The sequence below is a fragment of the Salvelinus namaycush genome, chromosome 32 (assembly GCF_016432855.1).
Source record: "Salvelinus namaycush isolate Seneca chromosome 32, SaNama_1.0, whole genome shotgun sequence".
Lineage (NCBI taxonomy): Eukaryota > Metazoa > Chordata > Actinopteri > Salmoniformes > Salmonidae > Salvelinus > Salvelinus namaycush.
Genome location: NC_052338.1, coordinates 13,244,447 through 13,265,130, shown reverse-complemented (window position 1 = coordinate 13,265,130; position 20,684 = coordinate 13,244,447). Strand labels below are relative to the sequence as shown.

The window sequence follows — 20,684 nt, the reverse complement described above, 5'->3', positions numbered from 1 at the left end:
TGGTTATAGTATCTGTTGCTCTGATGACTTTGGAGATGGTTAGTGTCTTCTGTTTCTATCGCTAGTAACATAACAGCAACTAGATCCAGTGTTCTTCAAACCTGTTCCTTTGGACCCACAGGGTGTACAAGCTTTTGTTTTAGCCCAGTACCAGCACTCCTGATTCAACTCAAGGACTTATTGATTAGTTAAATCAGATATGTTAGTGCTGGGCTGGAACAAAAGCCTGGTCCCCAGGACCAGACTTGACGAACTCGACTCTAGTGAAAATATTGATGATTATTGTCCCTTAAATGGTAGCATGGTTAGTGTGATAGTCACAGTTCGACTGGATGACATCATAGTCAGAATATGTGGACAAAACAACAGCAGCAGCTGTGGATAGGTGACTGGAGGGAATGGGAGGGAGGGAGGGGAGACACTAGGCACCAGGTTTAACCTCCTGTGGTCAGTGTACCACCCTGCATCCAACTGCTGGCTTGCCTCTGAAGCTAAGCAGGGTTGATCCTGGTTGGTCCCTGGATGGGAGACCAGATGCTGCTGGAAGTGGTGTTGGAGGGCCAGTAGGAGTCATGTTTTCCTTTGGTCTAAAATAAAATATCCCAATGCCCCAGGGAAGTGATTGGGGACGTTACCCTGTGTAGGGTGCCGTCTTTCAGATGGGACGTTAAACGGGTGTCCTGACTCTCTGTGGTCACCAAAGATCCCATGGCACTTATCTTAAAATTCCCAATCTGGCCCTCATACCATGGCCACCTAGTTTCCCCCAGCTTCAAATTGTCTAATTTCTCCCCTGTAACTATTCCCCAGGTTGTTCCTGTAAATGAGTTCTCAGTCAACTTAACTAGTAAAATATATATATATAAACTTGTGTTTTCATAGCACACGTGTGTTTGCTTTGACATACAGTATGTACTATGAGCATGTATGAGGCTTTTGGTGCCTTCAAGCTTGCTAAATGCTTAATGGGTACCTACACAGAACCTGCATTGCTCCAGGTTCAAAGCTCTTATTTGTAGCCTATTATAACTTACTAAAGCATCTGGGATACTAAAGCATCTGACTAGATCTGACTACCCATGTTTCTCCCCAATTTCGTGGTATCCCAATTGGTAGTTACAGTCTTGTCTCATCGCTGCATCTCCTGTACGGACTCGGGAGAGGCGAAGGCCGAGAGCCGTGCGTCCTCCGAAACACAACCCAACCAAGCCGCACCGCTTCTTGACACAATGCCCGCTTAACCCGGAAGCCAGCCACACCAATGTGCCGGAGGAAACACCGTACAGCTGGCGACCGTGTCAGCGTGCATGCGCTCGGCCCGCCACAGCAGTCACTAGAGCGCGATAGGACAAGGACATCCCTGCCGGTCAAACCCTCCCCTAACCCAGACGACGCTGTGCCAATTGTGTGCTGCTCCATGGTTCTCCAGGTCACAGATGGCTGTGACAGAGCCTGGACTCGAACCAGGATCTCTAGTGGCACAGCTAGCAACTGCGATGCAGTGCCTTAGACCACTGCGCCACTCGGGAGGCCTGAAATGACCAATTCTACACCCTCTGCTGTTGATGATGATCACTGGACCAATTCCACAACACCTCTTCGAACTTCTCATCGTTTCCAAAGCAACCCCAACATCTAGGTCATGGCACCAATGTGACCGGCCTGGTGTTTAACCAGGATCGTCCCTGCTCCTTAAGACCACGTTAACCCACGTAACAAATAGCCTAGGAATCAGTTCTTGGCGCTAACACAAGTCTTTAGGTATCAGGAAAGTTTACTTATCTGGAGCTGAGTTGGTAGAAGTCGCACCTAACCACTGGTCCAGGGTCAGCTATTTTATTGTCCTCGTAAAACTTAATGTAAGACCTAGGAAGAACACAACACACTTACATCTGCAGCCTTCTTGTCCGCAACCTCCAATTTCTCCTGGGCATCCTTCAAGGCCTCAGAGTATTTGTCCAGCTCATCCTCAGTTCCCTTCAGCTTCTTTTGCATCTGCAGCAACTCATCCTCGTGCTGAGAGAGAGAGAGAGTGAGAGAAGGAGGGAGGGCAAGAAGAGGAAAGAGAGATGGAGAAAGGGCGCGTGAGATTTGCAAACTCTTTTCACACTATGGTGCGGACCTGAATCGTACTGTGCTGACTCTGACATTTTCTTTTCACCTTGACCTTTCCAGCAAGGTTCAAGCAACTATGGTGGATACATAACCAGGCCAGCACAGTAAAGCTCGGCTCATTAGTGTGAAAATAGTATTTGTTAACTGATAGCCTCATAGCCCTGTCCATCTCCATTCATCAAGGCATCTTGACTGTCACCCAAGCCTGGGTTCAAATAGTAGTTTTCTTCTTTAAAATACTTTGAGCATTTGAATGAGCCTTCCTGGGGTGGCACATGGGCGGTTTTACACTTTTGAGACTATTCCATTGGCTCCATTGCGCCAGGCAAGCTAAAAAAAAGTATTTGAAAGAAAACAAATACTATTTGAACCCATCTCTGCAGCCGCCTCACCTGTCCTCTTGTCACAAGTAACCTAAAGCCTGATGACAGGCCTGGCGTGGTTCCACTTCAACGCCATCTAGATATAAATACTCCCTCTGGATGGACAATCACTCAGTGAAAGGATCCACTGTCGTATTCCATCCTAGTGTCTAGCTCTTCGCAATTTCTCAGTGGAGAGATCACTAGCTAAACCACTCCAGCCTTGACAGACAGCCTGTCTGGCCTTGCTAATGAGAGAAATATGGTCTAAAGTTTCTATCAAGTTGTCTTAGCTTGGTTTTGAATTTTCCAGTGTCTTTTTTTTCCTGGACAGGGGTCACTCTGGATTCAGTTGTTAAGTCCAGTTAACACGGTCCTATTCTTAACCATATCCTAACCTCTAGTATTTATAGTAATGTCATGAATTTGTTACCTAATTTTCAAGAATAATACATTAAATCACTGGAATGTAAAAGAAAACCCTTACAAAAAAATCTATAATAATCTATAATAATATATATATATATATATATATATACACACACACACACACACACACACACACACACACATACAAATCTGTTACAAACACATCTAGAAAAGCAGGTGAGATGACTCTTTCACTAACCAGCATATTGCAATATCGGTTTAACATTTCACATCTGTTCGACCAATTACTTCTGAACTTTTTTAACTTTTATCAATGACAGGCCAAGGGGTTGTAACCGAGTTATATCTAAGCAGATGACTTCCGCTGACCATTTTCAATAACACAGCCACATCATGGAAACCTATAAGCCATTTCACCTTTCAAGACTTCCACCCCCCATCCCTGTCCCAGTGGGCAAAATTTGTCATGGGATGTTAAAAAGACATTTTCTGGTGGTTAATTGGATTTCTACTTGTACAGACAATACAAACAGGGCTCTGGTCAGAAGTAGTGTTATATATAGGGACTGGGATGCCAATTATGACACACCCACACGTCTTTTTCTGGTCACTAAAAAGACGTCGGAAAAAATGTCCTTGTATAATAAATATAGAACCTGACCATGACGCCAAAAAAATTAAGTCATTGTAACCAGTCTTGCTCCCTAGGGTAGTAGTAGCCTATAGTTAGCTCCTTGACCGCTGAAGGTGTCCATGTTCCTATCCATGATAGAGCCTCCCCCCCTTCTCTTTAATGTTGTTGGCCCACCTGCTTGCTCCTCTCCTCAGCTGCCTTCTTGTCAGTATCGGCTTGTTCTGCCGCGTCCAGAGCATTCTCCTTATCCAGCTTCAACATAAGCATCTTCTTCTTGACTGCCTCCATTTTTACGAAGGTTTTTTGGGCTTTTTGACTGAGAAAAGATAGGGGGTGGAGGACAGGGTGCAGGACAGTCAAGTCTGGTCAACTCAGTGGAACAGGAGAGACAGAGAGAGGGAGAGAAGGAGGGAGGGAGAAAGAGCAGAGGAGAGACCAAACTCATGGATAGATAGAGAACATATATATTCCCAAGTGTAGATGGCCACACCCACAAACATGTACCTCCCACTTTAGCCTTCTGGCTCCACCCAACTCAATCCTTTAAAGCTCCGTTCTTCAGTGATCTACTGATCCTCCCTCTCCATAATAAAGTAGGATTAACTTATCTTGATGTTGCTTGTTCCACTGATGGTTAAGGTCAGGTTTGGGGAACGCAAGCGGATTCTAGATCTGTGCATACGGGCAACTTCTACCGGCAGAAAGAAAGCCATCCATTTCCCTCTGTCTTCCTGTGTCAGCTGTCACTTTCTTTGACATATTTAACATATATTGTAGTTTCCTGCTGTGTGGGCTTTTAGTAATAAAAAGTGAGATGGTGGGAGAGAGAAATATAGAGAAGGACAATGAGAGCGGGGCATAGAGGATTAGGCAGATGCTGTCATAAAACAAAAGAAACAGTTATATTTCTGTCTTCCAAACACGCATGCATGCACACACACACAGGGTTCGAATTACAGAGGTGTCTAGGGGTGCAGGGTAGTGGTTACTCCCATAACAAATCAGGAAACCCCGATAGCATAGCTCTGGGCACACCTTAAATTGCTGAAAATATTAGCTTCAGTGTTTGAAATTACAACCTTGGCAACAAAACCACCAAACAGTAGTACCTTGCCTTATTCATCCAAATTACATATTGGGTTGGTTACCCTATAAGGATTATATCGACAAGGCAGCAATCTATCCTTTGGTTTTTACCTGGCCACTGTCTCCAAACGCTAAAATGTTTCACATTTCACATTGCAAGTCAATGTCCCCGATATAAGCATGTCCAAATCATCTTAAAAAGTAACTTTATTGAACTGAACAATTCATTTTAGACACTGGGATCATTTAGAGATGAAACGCTAAACATGCTAACAAGGAGAAAGCACTTAATCTCAACAATTTATTCTAAAGAATCATGGCATAGTAAATATTGAGGTCATAAACTTATACTACTTCATAACTCTTATAACAGTTCAGCAACACCTGCTCATGTGCCTAACACCCCTACTGCAAACTCCAACGCTCTTAAACATAAACTTGACAGCCAAAGATACAGTGACTGAAAGAGAGACGCCTTTCCATTTTAAATGTTAGGTTAGTTAATGTTAGGTTAAAGGTCAGAGGTTCAGGGGTTAGATCAAGGTGGAAAAGTTAACAACACTTAGGGCTCGACTCAATCAGATCCGCTTTAGCCGACATACACGTCAAATCCCCAAGCAGCTCCCGGCATTATACCTAAAGCGAACATTGGCTGCACGGAGTTGCATTAAAATAAATCCCATGCAGCCGAAGTTCGTACACTAGAGGTGTGAGATTAAATCTACATCTAGATCAGGTTGATAGAATTCCTCATTTTCAATTTGAGCGTCATTTTTCTATTTAGCCTATACTTTCTAGTTCTGAACATAAAACGCGAGTGAGACGGGTGTGGCTTCCTGACAATTATCAAGAGCAGCTTCTCACTGATTTTCCAATTCCAACGCAGTTACACTGGGGAGGCAGGTAGCCTAGCGGTTAGAACGTTGGGCCAGTAACCGAAAGGTTGCTGGAATGAATCCCCGAGCTGACAAGGTAAAAATCTGTCGTTCTGCCCCTGAAAAAGGCAGTTAACCCACTGTTCTCCGGTATGCCGTCATTGTAAATAAGAATGTGTTCTTTACTGACTTGCCTAGTTAAATAAAGGTTACAGCCAAAACATCAGCTATGCGGGTGTCGGCTATCGCCGGTTAACGCTTGACCTGATTGAAAATAGGCCTTATTTTTGGAGGCTAGGGCTGAGGTCACATCCAAGGTTTCTAACCCTTCTAATAGTTGCCACACTTGTTAAATGTAAGAACAATTTAAGCCAGTTTGGTTGTACTGTGACCTACCTAAAACTTTACGAATACTATAAATCAGGTGATTATTTAAGTGCAGGAGGAAAATAAAAGACAGAGACATGATGGGGAGGAAGGGAAAGAGGTACAGTACAGCTTCCCGGTAACCCCACTCCCCTTGCTCCTCTCCTGGACCACCAGAGCTTGTCTGGGCTTACAGTGCCATGGCATCCCCAACGTTGGGAAATTCCAATGATAAATGGGGTGCAGGCGGGGCGTAGAGGGGCGACCACTATGCCAGCTATGGGGATATTTATACATGTTACTTGGCTGACATTTTCCCTAGGATTAGGGAGGGAGGGATAGAAAGAAACAAAGAGGGATAGATAGATATATAGCTAGAGAGAAAGAGAGAGGTAGTGGACAAGAGTGAGAGGGTTAGCGATGGGAGAACAGAGAGAATACATGTCACATGGTCAACATTGTGTCCGGGTTTAGACTGTGAAAGGGAGGAAGAGGGAGAAAGAGAAATGAAGAGATGCCGAAGAGAGGGAGATAGAACCTGTCCAGAAACAACTTCTCATGGAGATGTGAGACAACTGGACAGGTGAGTCAGGCTAGGGGCTGTTTCTAGACAGAGCCATAGACTGTAAGAGAAAACGAGAGTAAGAGGGTCAGAGATGGAGACAGATGGGAGAGGAAATTAATACAAAATTGTTTCGAGGAAGTTAAAAAGGTTAAAAGGGAAAAGAGATGCAGAAGGGGGAGTAAGTGTGTCGGGGTTTGACCTGATGTTTCGGTAGAGGCATTAAGCCATCGTGAGGGGTTTAGGGGGAGGTATTTGGGGAAGCGGTGTCAGCCTACAGTGTGAGACAGTGGGATACTTGAGCTCATTTCCTCCCAAAAGACAGCTGCTTTTTACCACCGAATTGGATTGACATACTAAGGGGATCGTCAAAGTCTGATATGATGAGCTTTGGTATGCATGATTTTGATTGTCTGTACACTGTGCCACTTTAAAGCAGAGATAGATTCGATTACCAGCATGCAGTGGTAATGCTTCACGTAAGAGCAACTGTCGATAACACTTCTTTGGACCTTTTCATCACAAGGACTACCTAACACTGTCATAATAATGACATACAGATGTCAAACAGTCATGACAACTGTCACAAACCTTCACCTACGCATACTTCCATTTAGGATAGGCATAATGCCAACACACTTACCTTAACAGTTTGTGTCAGTGGTATGATCAATTGTGGAAATAAGTCTTCATTACTACACCACCTGTTGTTTTGACAGAGGGCCCAAGTGATGTGGAGCACAAATCAGGAAGATATGACCTTTACACCAGCACAGGGTATAGTGAGAACTTGTCAAAACAAGTGGATATGTCATCGATGCACAACTATACCTATTGACACTATAACTTTAATATTAAAACAACTGGAGGCAAAACTTTTGGATTTGACATTCATATCTTTAGTATGGCTTTCTGTAAACCGCAATTGAATACAGTAGTTTCCTCATCAAAGACATACACAAAATCATTGCCTTTGTCATTTTCAGCCAAATTTATACACACTCTGCAAGCCAGAAAAATATGGTACAAGAGTCAAATTAACAGATGACAAGAAATTACAACAAGAAAGTGTCAATTAAAGCATTTTAGTTTCAAAACAATGTAAAGGCAAATATAATGGTTGCTCGGCTGTCCGTTGCTCAAAAATAGTCTCCAAAGTCACTGGTTTAGTCCTTAATAGAGAAGACTCCATTTTATATTTCCATGTTGGCAAAAAGTTGAATTCCCCTATCCCTCAAGGCATCTCAAAATGGATGACATGGCGCATTGTCCTAGTTCCATTTTCCAACGTCTTGGCCTTTTGTTTGTCAAGATTAAAACCAAAGCAATATTGACAGCTTTTTTATATATAGTCGACCAAGTCCACTGGAGTTCAACTTTTAAACTACACTGCTTATATGTAAATGCACCTGTAGTGATCCATATAGTGATTGGATTATTTTGTCCATTTAGATAAAACTTTATTTAATTCTCCCTTATTGCCAGGTATTTACTTAGTAACTACATGGTAACTGCATAATTCATTCTGGTAACTACTTGAAATTAATTGTTAACAATTGTCACTTTCCTATATTTGTGACGAAAAATCCAAGTAATATACATGTGCCACAAAAGCGACTTACATTACTTTGAGTGCATACATTTAAAGCATATGTATGTGATCCCTGCAGGAAATGAACCCACCACACCCGTGGGTAAGTAAGTCATTTTGGAATAATAATTATGTCATTATGCTGTTACCATGTGGTTTCTAAATAAAAACATGAGAATTAGGGGAGAGTAAAATACAGTGCTACCTCTACTTCTTATCCAGTCACTAATGCTTGAGGTCTTAACTTACCTGCTTAAATAATGAAGGAAGGAAGAATAAATAAACAAATCATTAGCATCATAAACAGCGTTGAGAATTAGATCACCCTAATTATGGAAATGTAAAGGACTCAAGTGTGTGTGTGAGCGCATATGACTGTGTGTGTGTTTGTGCATGTTTGTGTCTGTGTCATATTTTTGTATCTGTGTGTGTCCCAGCACAAACAGCTACCTACATACGTCCGCATCCAACACCCTAATGCACAATAGCAGCTCTCCAACCAATGTCATTAATTCAGTATTCCATTCACCTAAATAGACAAAACCCATCAGATTTGGTTATCCATTCACTGCTTTTATATTTGCTGTCCATTTCTTGCATATTCTTCTTTGGAATATCATCATTGCATAACTCCCTTCCTGTTATTCACGCCACTCTAATAGGCCCTCATTGGTCCAGCATCGATTCCAAAATGGAGCAGTACATATCCAAATAATCCCAAGCAAGAAATACGAAAGAATATAACGTAAAGTCACATATTGCCACTGGTCGTGTACTGTAAAGCAAAAGCCACAGAACAAATATATCGATCTATATTTGAAAATTAATATGCACTTCCTTTTTAGTGTAAAAAGAGGAAGACTATTTCAAGTTCAGTTCTCTTGTTCTCTTCGGCCTATTTTTGAGAGTAGGGGAGGTGGGGTCCAGTCTGTTTCTGGAGGGTCATTAGCAATGTGACACGTCAGGCTCTCGTGGTAGTTCTGCTGTGGCTTCGCTCTCCTCTGGAATGTCCTGAAGATCTGAGTAAAGAGACAATTAGCCAATTAACAATTTATATCAAAGTTGCAAAACAAAACATGGCCTTTATTATAATTGCCATAGATAGTTGTTAATCACAGACTCTTTAGAATAGTGGCAAACAGGTTATTTTCATACAAACTTGAAGGGTACTATACTCTCTTTTGTTTCGTTGGTCTGCAGATCATTGGTGTAGTGCGTTCCTTTTCTGGCACATACGTTAATATGCTTTTTAGCATTAGTCATCTTGGATGCTAGCCTCTCTTAATTTCAGCTATATATATATATATTAAATTGTGGAGAGTAGAGACACCAGCACTGTAATTTCTCATCAGGGAGTAGAATAAGTGAGCTGAGTACTAGGCCTGGAAAGACATCTCCACCCACACACCTAACACTGACAGAAGCAGAGGGATGTGAGGTGTTCGCACGCGCACACGCACACAGAGAGAACATGAGATGAGAAGGGCAGCGATGGTGTGTGTGTGTGTGTGTGTGCCAGAAAGAGAGTTTGTGCCTCATCACAAAATCGATGTGTTATATAAAACTGTGTGTGGGCTTGCATTAGCATTATTGAGAGGACAGAGGTGAGCTCATCTCTGCTAAAGCACATCTCTGTATAATGATACTGCAGTGGGGATATCCCCTCTAGGGAATGTTATATTTCTTTATATTTTGTATATTGCTGCTTTTTGCTGTTTGAACAGAATTACTGTTCTGAAAGCCCTGACACGAACAATACTAAAGCATCTACAGCAGGGCCGGCGTTGAAGGCGGGCCTTAGGGAGCCTGGCCCGCCCTACCATAGAATACCTACTAGCCCGTCCAAAGAAAATGTATGATTGAATGAAATGTACAGTATCTAAATTAGATAGATATTTGTTATTTGTATTTGCTATAACACAGACCTATAATATATAGCCCATTTCCCGAAAATATGTTATGTTAAATTAAATATGGCTCAAGTAATTATGACTGATGGTTTTAGACCCATCATAAATGCATTATGAAGCCACGTCTCTTTTTACCATTTCACATTAATAGTGGGTGGAGCGTTAGGTAAACAACAATGTGCCTCAGTGGTCAGTAGACCTGGCTACCATCAAAATGGATATTAGACATTGGTTTAAAAAGAATGCATCATCTGCTACAAACGCTACTCGTTGAAATCACTGCTACAGTTGCTGCCGATCATGGCAATGCCGTGCATCATCGGATGCATTGACTTCAGAAAGTATTCATACACCTTCACTTATTCCACATTTTGTTGTGTTACAGCCTGAAATCAAAATGGAAGATTAAAAAAAAACAATACACCATAAGTGAAAACATGTTTTAGACATTTTTTGCAAATGTATTGCAAATTAAATACAGAAATATTGAATTTACATAAATATGACTGGGTGTATTGCAACACCGTTCAAAGTGTAATAACTTCACCATGCTCAAAGGAATATTCAATGTCTGCTTTTTATTACATACAACTACCAATAGGTGCCGTTCTTTGTGAGGCATTGGAAACCCTTCCCGGTCTTTGTGGTTGAATCTGTGTTTGAAATTCACTGCTCAACTGGGGGACCTTACAGATATTTGTATGTGTGGGGTACGGAGATGAGTCCATAATGTGAGTTGTTCAGCACATTTTTACTCCTGAAATGATTTAGGCTTGCCATAACAAAGGGGTTGAATAATTATTGACTCAAGACATATCAGCTTTTAACTAACAAATTCACTTTGACATTATGGGGTATTGTGTGTAGGCCAGTAACAACACAACTCTATTTCATCTATTTTAAATTCAGGTTGTAACACAACAGAATGTAGAAAAAAAATCAAGGGGTGTGAATGTCATGAGATCTTTCCATTTCTTGCACACCTCTTCCACTGACCTGCAGCCAAGCTCCCCACTCTACTCATCTACTTTACTTCCAGGTTTAGTTCTTCTCCCTTGTTTGTAGTTCTTTTCCCCTGTTTGTAGCGGTGCTATTCAATTTAACTGTTAGAATTTCTATATGTTTGTTATACAGCTCTACAGTCTTATTTCAGTATCTGAAAAGTTTACTTGTATTTTCTGGGCTCCATTGCGCCAAATATGGTAGCTATCCCATTATTTACTTTTGTAAACTGATTGTAGGTAAGCAATGAGCGCTGCCTAGCAACAGTCACTATGAATCTTCTAATCTCATGAATGAGCACTGCTTACGTCGGATTTAGCTACGACTAGTCTTATTTTTGGTGAGTGCAACAGGTGTAAATTCTGTTCACAACTTCGGACGTAGCTACACCCGATCTAGCATTTATGACCAACTTTTTTACAAAGGCTGGTGCAACCGGCCCCTGGTGCCAAAATGTTACTGCAGTGTGTCAGCAAATTAGAGGTTTCTCCTATTCATCTAAGGCAAAGATACTTATAGGTTTCCGCATTCATCGGTGTCTGGTGTTAGCTAGTAACTGGCTAGCTAGGTTTTCAGCATGGAACAAAAGAGGGGGAAGGGTTGCCCAAAACTCATCTTATTACATCAAGAGACATGCCAAACGTAAGATTTACACACCTCGGGGACTCTCCGAGCGCGGTGACGCTTTGGCCTCCTCCTCCTCATCTGACGTCACCTCCACCTCCACATCACTGCCATCCTGATGCCCCTCCGAATGCTCGATTGACTCTTGGCTGGCCAATTTGGTGTCCGTGTTGGTTTCACTTGCTTTACGAAGGGGTTGAGCCTAGGCAAGATGATAAGTGTTAAGTGGAACGACAAACCAAATCAAATTGTATCACCTACGGACAATTAATTTCTATATTTGGCTAATGTATAACCTATATTAACTCAACTCAGTTGAATGAGAGCATATTCCCATCTTTCAGATTCTCATCTACAACAATGAGCTGGCTAATAATCAGTGCATCCCCCTATAGTTAAGCTAAGTGCAACTACCCACAGTGCCAGTGAGTAGCTCTACCTGCTCTGAGCCTGCAGGTCCCACACTGTCAAACACGGTGGTACTGTGGGCCTTCATGTCGCGGACCTGCCTCTCCAGCTGGGCGCGGGCTTTTTCGCTATCCCTCAGGCGGCCATCGGCCCCCCGCAGCCTACCCAGCTCCTCCTGCAGGAGGCTGTGCTGCCTCTGGAGCAGGGCCAGCTCCCCAATGGCCGCCCCCGTGCTGGCCTCGGCCATGCCTGCGTCACGTGACAGGGAGCGCCACACCCGTCCGGTGGGCGTGGTCGGGGCATCAACTGGCGGGCCATCAGAGCGCAGGCAGAGCTCCAGGATGGAGTCCTGCTTGATCACAGTGCCCTAGGAGAGGAGAACGAGAAGTTACAAGGGAATGAAGGGAGATATGAGGAGACTGGTCCATGTGACAGGGGTTTGAGAAACAGCTTCAATCTCCAGGCCATCAGACTGTTAAACAGTCACCACTAGATGGCCTCCGCCCTGAACTTAGTCACTGTTCTAGCCGACTACCACCCGGTATTCTACCCTGCACCTTAGAGACTACTGATCACTTTAATAATGTTTACATACCATTTCATCCACTTTATATGAATATACTGTATTCTAGTCATGCTAATTCTATATAAAACTTATTTAAAAAAAAATCTGGATACATTTATAGATGCCACAATGGAAAATACATGTATTTTGTTAACTGTGAGATAATGGAAGGAAAATAATACATTACTATTCAAGCAGATTAAAACAAGCAGAAGAGAGACCTGGGTCAAACATTATGTCAAATACGCTGAAATACTTGAGCTTCTCGGCACATTAAAACAAATAAAATAGTCCAGAAAATGTAAACTCAGCTAAATAAAGAATATTTGACAATTGTATTTGACTCAGGTCTGGTACAAAGAGATGCATCCACTGACCTGGAGGGCATGAAGGTGGGCACTAAGGTTGACCAGCCTCTGATACACTTCCTGAAAAACACACCATCAGTGAATACAATAAATATTATGCCAACACAATCAAGAGCAAATACCAACACCATTAGTCATGCTAATAGGCTATATAGATATACACGCACACACAAAATAAAACAAACACAACCTCCCGCCATCTCCAGACAAATATTTCAGTGGGTTCTCTTAGCTAGTTAGCCATGTACGGATAAAGTGACAGTAGTTCCTTATGAGATTGAGTGAACATTTACTACTGTACCTCGGTTGAGGGCCTATCTCCAGCCTGATTCCCATTCCAGTCCTGGGAAATTTGAAATATTACACACTTAAATCAACACTATATTTGACAATTGTTGTGAATAAACTATTGTTTATTCAAAATATGATAGAAAGCAATATCAGATGAATTGGTGTAAGAATAAATTAAATAAACGAAACACCAATTAATGCCACAGAGCTAAACAGAGAAGTGTTTCATGCAAACATAATACAGTAAACTAAAATACTTTTAAACGAAAATATCTGTATGATCCTCATATCACTTGGTTTCGGTCTTTTGAAATTCAAAATTCCATTAAATGAAGCAAATGACTCACTGATCGATTATATTATAGAATTGCTTCATATCACAATAGAAATTCCATTCCTTTGGTGGAGGTGAGGTGAAAAATGTTTAACAAACTACACTGAACAAAAACAAACGCAACATGCAACAATTTTAAAGATGTCACAGAGTTACAGTTCATATAAGGAAATCAGTCAATGAAAATGAATTCATTAGGCCCTAATCTATGGATTTCACTGGGAATACAGATATGCATCTGTTGGTCACAGATATCTTAAAAAAGGTAGGGGTATGGATCAGAAAACCAGTCAGTATCTGGTGTGACCACCATTTGCCCCATGCAGTGCGACACATCTCCTTCACATATAGTTGATCTGGCTGTTGATTGTGGCCTATGGAATGTTATCCCACTCCTCTTCAATGGCAGTGCGAAGTTGCTGGATATTGGCGGGAACTGGAACATGCTGTCGTACACGTCGATCCAGAGCATCCCAAACATGCTCAATGGGGGACATGTCTGGTGACTATGCAGGCCATGGAAGAACTGGGACATGTTCAGCTTTGTTTCAGAACATTAAATTATCTGGAATTAGCTCTGGTGGACATTCCTGCAGTCAGCATGCCAATTGCACGCTCCCTCAAAACTTGAGACATCGGTGGCATTTTAGGGTGGCCTTATATTTATTGTCCCCAGCACAAGGTGCACCTGTGTAATGATCATGCTGTTTAATCAGCTTCTTGATATCCCACACCTGTCAGGTGGATGGATTATCTTGGCAAAGGAGAAATGCTCACAAACAAGGATGTAAACAAATTTGTCCACAACATTTAAGAGAAATACGCTTTTTGTGCATATGGAACATTTCTGGGATCTTTTATTTCAGTTCATGAAACCAACACATTACATGTTGCGTTTATATTTTTGTTCAGTGTACTTTTCAACTTTTGCAATTAATGAATATTTCTCTAAGTAAACCAGTAGGGCTTCATTGTGAAACGTTCCTATTATTGTCATGACATTTCAGAATAGAGTTGTCAAACAGGCTTCATAAAAGAATGGTGATTGGAAAAATGGATGTTGCCATGGATACTCCAAGGCACTGTTTGAAACAGAGCTGTCAAGCTATAATAACTCAGAGAGCGGAAGACTCAGATAACAGAAGCCTTCACTTGAAACTTCAAACATAAAGCATTAGTCATGTTCATTAGGCACCAAAAAGAAATTGGACTGAAACAGGACAAATTGGACTACACGGACAATTTTTGTAAATGCCCTAATGCAGTGGTTCCCAAACTTTTTCCACTTGGGACAGGGCTCTAGACTAATGTTTTCCACAGGTGGCACTAGTGCTACTAACTTTTTCAGTTGATGGCATCGGCACATGATTTGGTCGCACCAATAATGACCTGACCCGTGGATGAGCGGATGATGCGCAAATCCTTTAAAATGTTATATTTCATTTGCGGCCTGAGCAAGTAGCCTATAATGACCTACACAAAATTACATTTGAACTTGACAATATCAGATTTACATTGCGCACCAAACGATCAATCTCAAAAAGAGTAATTGTTAGTGATTTTGGACAGTCACAAAATAGGGCCCTGGTAAATTCTGTTTTCCCAGTTAGATTTTTCCCGGTTTCAGAGTTTTCCCAGATTTTCATTCTCAAAAATCAACTAACATTTGATGTTCTAAGTCCACATAAAATGCTTATACCACACCAGGAGACCACTTTTGATGTCTGGGAACAATAAAAAAAAAAATATATATTTGGAGAGTGCAGTTGCTCTTTAATTAAATTTCACATCTAGAGACCAATGTGTTTGGCTAGTGGGTTTTTTGTACTATACAATGTACAGTATTGGATTCATGTGATGGCAGAGTTTGAAAAATAAATTCCCCGTGATTGGTACAAATCCTCATGATATCATTCTGCCAGGTAGGCCTACTTTGCAGTCAACATTTCATTGGGAAGGTTTTTTAGGAAAGCCTTTAGAAATGTTCATTCAAACAGCTCATGATGACAACTGCGCATCGCAAAGATTCAAACAAAACTTCGGACTAAACTTTTTGAATATGTTTCAAGCAGACCACCATAATCCCTCTGCCTAAGAACGCCAATGTAACCTGTCTAAATGACAATTTGATTTATTTATTTAACCTTTATTTAACTAGGCAAGTCAGTTAAGAACAAATTCTTATTTTCAATGACGGCCTAGGAACAGTGGGTTAACTGCCTTGTTCAGGGGCAGAACGACAGGTTTGTGCCAGCTTGGGGATTCGATCTTGCAACCTTTCGGTTACTAGTCCAACGCTCTAACCACTAGGCTACGCTGCCGCCCCTATTGCCCCGTAGCACTCACATCTGTAGCCATGAAATGCTTTGAAAGGCTGGTCATGGCTCACATCAACACCATTACTTCGATTCACACACCGCCCCAACAGATCCAAAGATGACGCAATCTCTATTGCCCTCCCCCACCTGGACAAAAGGAACACCTACATGAGAATTCTGTTCATTAACTACAGCTCAGCGTTCAACACCATAGTGCCCTACAAGCTAAGGACGCTGCGATTAAACACCTCCCTCTGCAACTGGATCCTGGACTTCCTGACGGGATGTCCCCAGGTGGTGAGGGTAAGCAACAACACATGCGCCACGCTGACCCTCAACACGGGGCCCGTCTGGTGTGCATGCTTAGTCCCCTCCTGTACTCCCTGTTCAGCCACGACTGCATGGCCACACGACTCCAACATCATCATTAAGTTTGCCGACGACACGACGGTGATAGGCCTGATCACAGACGACAATGAGATAGCCAATAGGGAGGTCAGAGCCCTTGCAGTGTGGTTCCATGACAACAACCTCTCCCTCAACGTCAGCAAGACAAAAGGAGCTGATCGTGGACTACAGGAAATGGAGGGGCGATCCCACCCCCATCGACAAGGGCTGTAGTGGAGCAGGTCTAGAGCTTCAAGTTCCTCGGGGTCCACATCACTAAGGAATTATCAAGGCTCACAAACACCAACACAGTAGTGAAGAGGGCATGACAATGCCTCTTCCCCTCAGGAGGCTGAAAAGACGTGGCATGGGCCCTCAAAAAGTTCTACAGCTGCACCTTTGAGAGCTTGACTGGATGCTTCACTGCTTGGTATGGCAACTGATTGGCATCCGAACGCAAGGCGCTACAGAGGGTAGTGCGTAGGGCCGAGCTCCCTGCCATCCAGAACATCTATACCAGGCGGTGTCAGAGCAAGGCCCAAAACTTTTTCAAAGACTCCAGCCACCCATGTCATAGACTGTTCTCTGCTACCGCAAGGCAATGTTCTCTGCTACCGATGCACCAAGTCTGGAACTAACAGGACCCTGAACAGCTTCTACCCCTAAGCCATACGACTGCTAAATAGTTAGTTAATTAGTTAACCAATAGCTTCCCAGACTATCTGCATTGACCTCTTTTGACTCATCACATACACTGCTGTTACTGTTTATTATCTATCCTGTTGCCTAGTTACTATCCCTACCTAGATGTACATATCTACCTCAATTACCTCGTAACCCTGCACATCGACTTGGTACTGGTACCCTGTGTATATAGCCAAGTCATTGTTACTCATTGTGTATTTATTCCTCGTGTTATTATTTTTCTACTATTTAGCTTTTTTCTCTCCGCATTTTTGGGAAGGGCCCATAAGTAAGCATTTCACTGTTAGTCTACACATTGATTTGATTCCCACATGTGAACCATGCTCACAATGAGTAATCTTGCCTGGGACCTGAAGAATTATGTTAGCGTCCCGAGCTAAGGACTTGGCTTTAGCTCAGCGAGCTAAAACATTATTGTGGCACATGGGATACCTTGGTTCTAAGCCTGGTAGACCACACTAAATGACCATGCTATTATTATTATTATAATATAATCATTATTATTCAGACCTTTACCTTTGCTGCTGGGCACCCGTGCATTCCGTTGAGAACCACCTCCTGGCCATCTACAAACAAACAACGGTCATCAATGGTCATTGCTCACAGTGCTATGGAGACTAGACTACTATAAGCCTTGTCAATTAATGGCACAGAGGAGTAACTCACTGATCACTAGTGTTCCCGTGTGGTTCGGGTGACCGTTGAAACTGCAGGGCAGAGGCACTGCAAAGGTGGAGCCCAGCAGTAGCTCACTCAGCCTATCCACTGGGAGACACAAATTGAGACAATACAGCATCAGCGGCTTAACAAAATGTATGGTGCGTTCATTTCAGCTCACCTGTGACAGGGTGGGTCGAGTTCACATTTTAGACCATTCCATTGGGCCTAAAGTCACATCTCTGCCACACATGGACAAGATATGGAAGAATCTAACAAAGTAATACACATGGCAGCAAATACACAAACAAGATTAATACAAAAAGAATCATGAAAATGTAAACAAGAATCTTGTATGGCAGAAGAAGAGTATTTGTACAAAAATCTAATAAGTAATCTAATAAGTATCTGTTAAGATTATCTTGATAGCACATGGTAGTATTCAGTGACAAATATAAAAACTAAGCAGGGCTTGGTTAGAACCCTGGATGGGGGACCAAAGGGATAGCTGTAGGTAAATCAACTGTCCAGTAGCAGGTGCTGCCCAGCCTATTGCTTGTTTAACCATGGAAACTCGTATATAAAAATGTTCTGATTGTAATTATCATGATTTTTTATATATTGTCTTATAAAAACAATGTGAAACCTACAATAACGGTTAGAACATACACTTTTCTTATAATAATCGTTGTTGCTCATGTTTCCCAATTTTGTTGTAGCTCTAAACTAGCTCACCTGATTCATCTATTCAAGGGCTTGATGATCAGTGACAAGTTGAATCTGGTGTGCTAGCTCTGGAATAGATCTGCCCGGATCCCCGGGCAGAGGTTTGAGAACCACTAACATAATGCAAAACATATCAAAATCTTACCAGATACTTAGATTTTTTGTACAAATTACTTTCTTCTGCCATACAAGATTAGATGTTTATGATTCTTTTCCATATGGGCGGGCAAGCTAAAACAAAATGTACCTTATTAAAGCCACACTCTAAATAAAGAGAAAGCACCCAATAACATTTCAAATGCATATAGAACCTTCTATGATATAGTGCTCAAGGAATGACATTCCATGAGAGAAACATTAGCCTAGGGGTTGACAGCCACTTCAAATTCATAAACATACACATGATACCCACACTGAGGACTACTGTGTGTAGGGTGGAAACTGGACAACTGTACATGTCAATCAATGTTTGGGTGATGACGAGTTAACGGTTTGCTGTTTGTGTAAATGTAGCCACAGTGACTTCAGAAAGTATTCACACCCCTGTATTTAAAATGGATTACATTTAGATTTGTTGTCAATGGCCTACACACAATAATGTCAAAGTGGAATTATGTTTTACATGATATTTGAATGACCTCATCTCTGTACCCCACACATACAATTATCTGTAAAGTCCCTCAGTCGAGCAGTGAATTTCAAACACAGATTCAACCACAAATACCAGGAAGATGCCCTTCTTTGCCTTGCAAAGGTAGAAGGTTTCTATTGGTAGAAAAAAAGGCATACATTGAATATCCATTTGAGCATGGTGACGTTATTAATTACACTTTAGATGGTGTATCAATACAGTCAGTCACTACAAAGATGCAGGCGGTCCTTCCTACCTCAGTTGCCAGAGAGGAAGGAAACTGCTCAGGGATTTCCCAATGAGGCCAATGGTGACTAAAACAGTTACAGAGGGGCAGCAGGTAGCCTAGCAGATAAGAGCTTTGGGCCAGTAACCGAAAGGCTGCTGGTTCAAATCCCACGATGACGTGGACGTCTATTAAGACACCCGTTGATTAAGGCATGTGGGAGACACATTTCAGTTGAATGCATTCAGTTGTGCAGCTGACTAGGTATACCCTTTCCCTTCCCTTATGGCCAAGACAACTGAGGATGGATCAACATTGTAGTTACTCCACAATACTAACCTAATTGACAGAGTGAAAAGGAAGCCTGTACAGAATAAAACATATTCCAAAACCGTGCATCCTATTTGCAACAAGGCATCAAAGTAATACTGTAAAAAATGTGGCAAAGCAATTCACTTTTTGTGTTGAATACAACATGTTATGTTTGGTGCAAATCCAATACATTATGGAGTACCACTCTCCATATTTCCAAGCAGCGTGGGTGGCTGTATCATGTTATGGGTATGCTTGTAATCGTTAAGGACTGGGGTGATTTTCAGGATAAAGAAATTAACTAAATGGAGCTAAGCAAAGGAAAAGTCCTAGAGGAAAACCTGGTTCAGTCTTCCTTTCCACCAGACACTGGGAGATGAATTCACCTTTTCAGAAAGACAATAACCTAAAACACAAGGCCAAATCTACATTGGAGATGCCTACCAAGAAGACAGTGAATATTCCTGATATGGCTGAGATACAGTTTTGACTTAAATCTACTGGTTGTCTAGCAATGACAGAGCTTGAAGAATAAAATAAAAAAATCATGTGCAAATGTTGCACAATCCGCCTCCGGGTGGCGCAGTGGTCTAGGGCACTGCATCGCAGCGCTAGCTGCGCCACCAGAGACTCTGGGTTCGCGCCCAGGCTCTGTCGCAGCCGGCCGCGACCGGGAGGTCCGTGGGGCGACGCACAATTGGCCTAGCGTCGTCCGGGTTAGGGAGGGTTTGGCCGGTAGGGATATCCTTGTCTCATCGCGCACCAGCGACTCCTGTGGCGGGCCGGGCGCAGTGCGCGCTAACCAAGGGAGCCGGGTGCACGGTGTTTCCTCCGACACATTGGTGCGGCTGGCTTCCGGGTTGGAGGCGCACTGTGTTAAGAAGCAGTGCAGCTTGGTTGGGTTGTGTTTCGGAGGACGCATGGCTTTCGACCTTCGTCTCTCCCGAGCCCGTACGGGAGTTGTAGCAATAAGACAAGATAGTAATTACTAGCAATTGGATACCGCGAAAATTGGGGGAAAAAGTGGGTAAATTTTTTTTTTTTTTAAATAAAATGTTGCACAATCCAGGTGTGGAAAGCTCTTAGAGACTTACCCAGAAAGACTCACAGCTGTAATCACTGCCTAAGTTGCTATTATAAAGTATTGATTCAGGGGTGTTAATACTTATGATAATGAGATTTCTCTTTCATTTTCAATAAATGTTCAAAAAAATCACTTTCATTATGGGGTATTGTGTA

At 42.3% G+C, this 20,684-nt stretch overlaps 2 protein-coding genes across 8 annotated transcripts in view; both read right to left on the bottom strand.

The window, feature by feature from the left end:
- The window catches only part of LOC120027183 (tropomyosin alpha-3 chain), a 37,282-nt gene extending 33,386 nt beyond the window's left edge, over positions 1 to 3,896 (bottom strand). The window contains exons 1-2 of one of the 4 annotated variants that reach the window (XM_038972062.1): positions 3,676 to 3,896; positions 1,891 to 2,016 (exon numbers count right to left, since the gene is read on the bottom strand). In XM_038972062.1, coding sequence (XP_038827990.1) covers positions 1,891 to 2,016; positions 3,676 to 3,789 — 240 coding nt within the window. In that variant the 5' untranslated portion in view covers positions 3,790 to 3,896. The remainder of the gene's footprint in view (positions 1 to 1,890; positions 2,017 to 3,675) is intronic. The other 3 variants (XM_038972065.1, XM_038972063.1, XM_038972064.1) reach the window with 3 other exon arrangements.
- A 3,560-nt stretch (positions 3,897 to 7,456) lies between these two features.
- LOC120027181 (rho guanine nucleotide exchange factor 2-like) overlaps positions 7,457 to 20,684 on the bottom strand; it is a 47,313-nt gene continuing 34,085 nt past the window's right edge. For 3 of the 4 annotated variants that reach the window (XM_038972056.1, XM_038972055.1, XM_038972053.1), the window contains 7 exons: positions 17,560 to 17,658; positions 17,410 to 17,459; positions 13,160 to 13,201; positions 12,868 to 12,918; positions 11,957 to 12,292; positions 11,551 to 11,719; positions 7,457 to 9,000 (listed from right to left, as the gene is read on the bottom strand). In XM_038972056.1, the coding sequence (XP_038827984.1) occupies positions 8,927 to 9,000; positions 11,551 to 11,719; positions 11,957 to 12,292; positions 12,868 to 12,918; positions 13,160 to 13,201; positions 17,410 to 17,459; positions 17,560 to 17,658 (821 nt within the window). In that variant the 3' untranslated portion in view covers positions 7,457 to 8,926. The remainder of the gene's footprint in view (positions 9,001 to 11,550; positions 11,720 to 11,956; positions 12,293 to 12,867; positions 12,919 to 13,159; positions 13,202 to 17,409; positions 17,460 to 17,559; positions 17,659 to 20,684) is intronic. The other variant, XM_038972054.1, reaches the window with a different exon arrangement.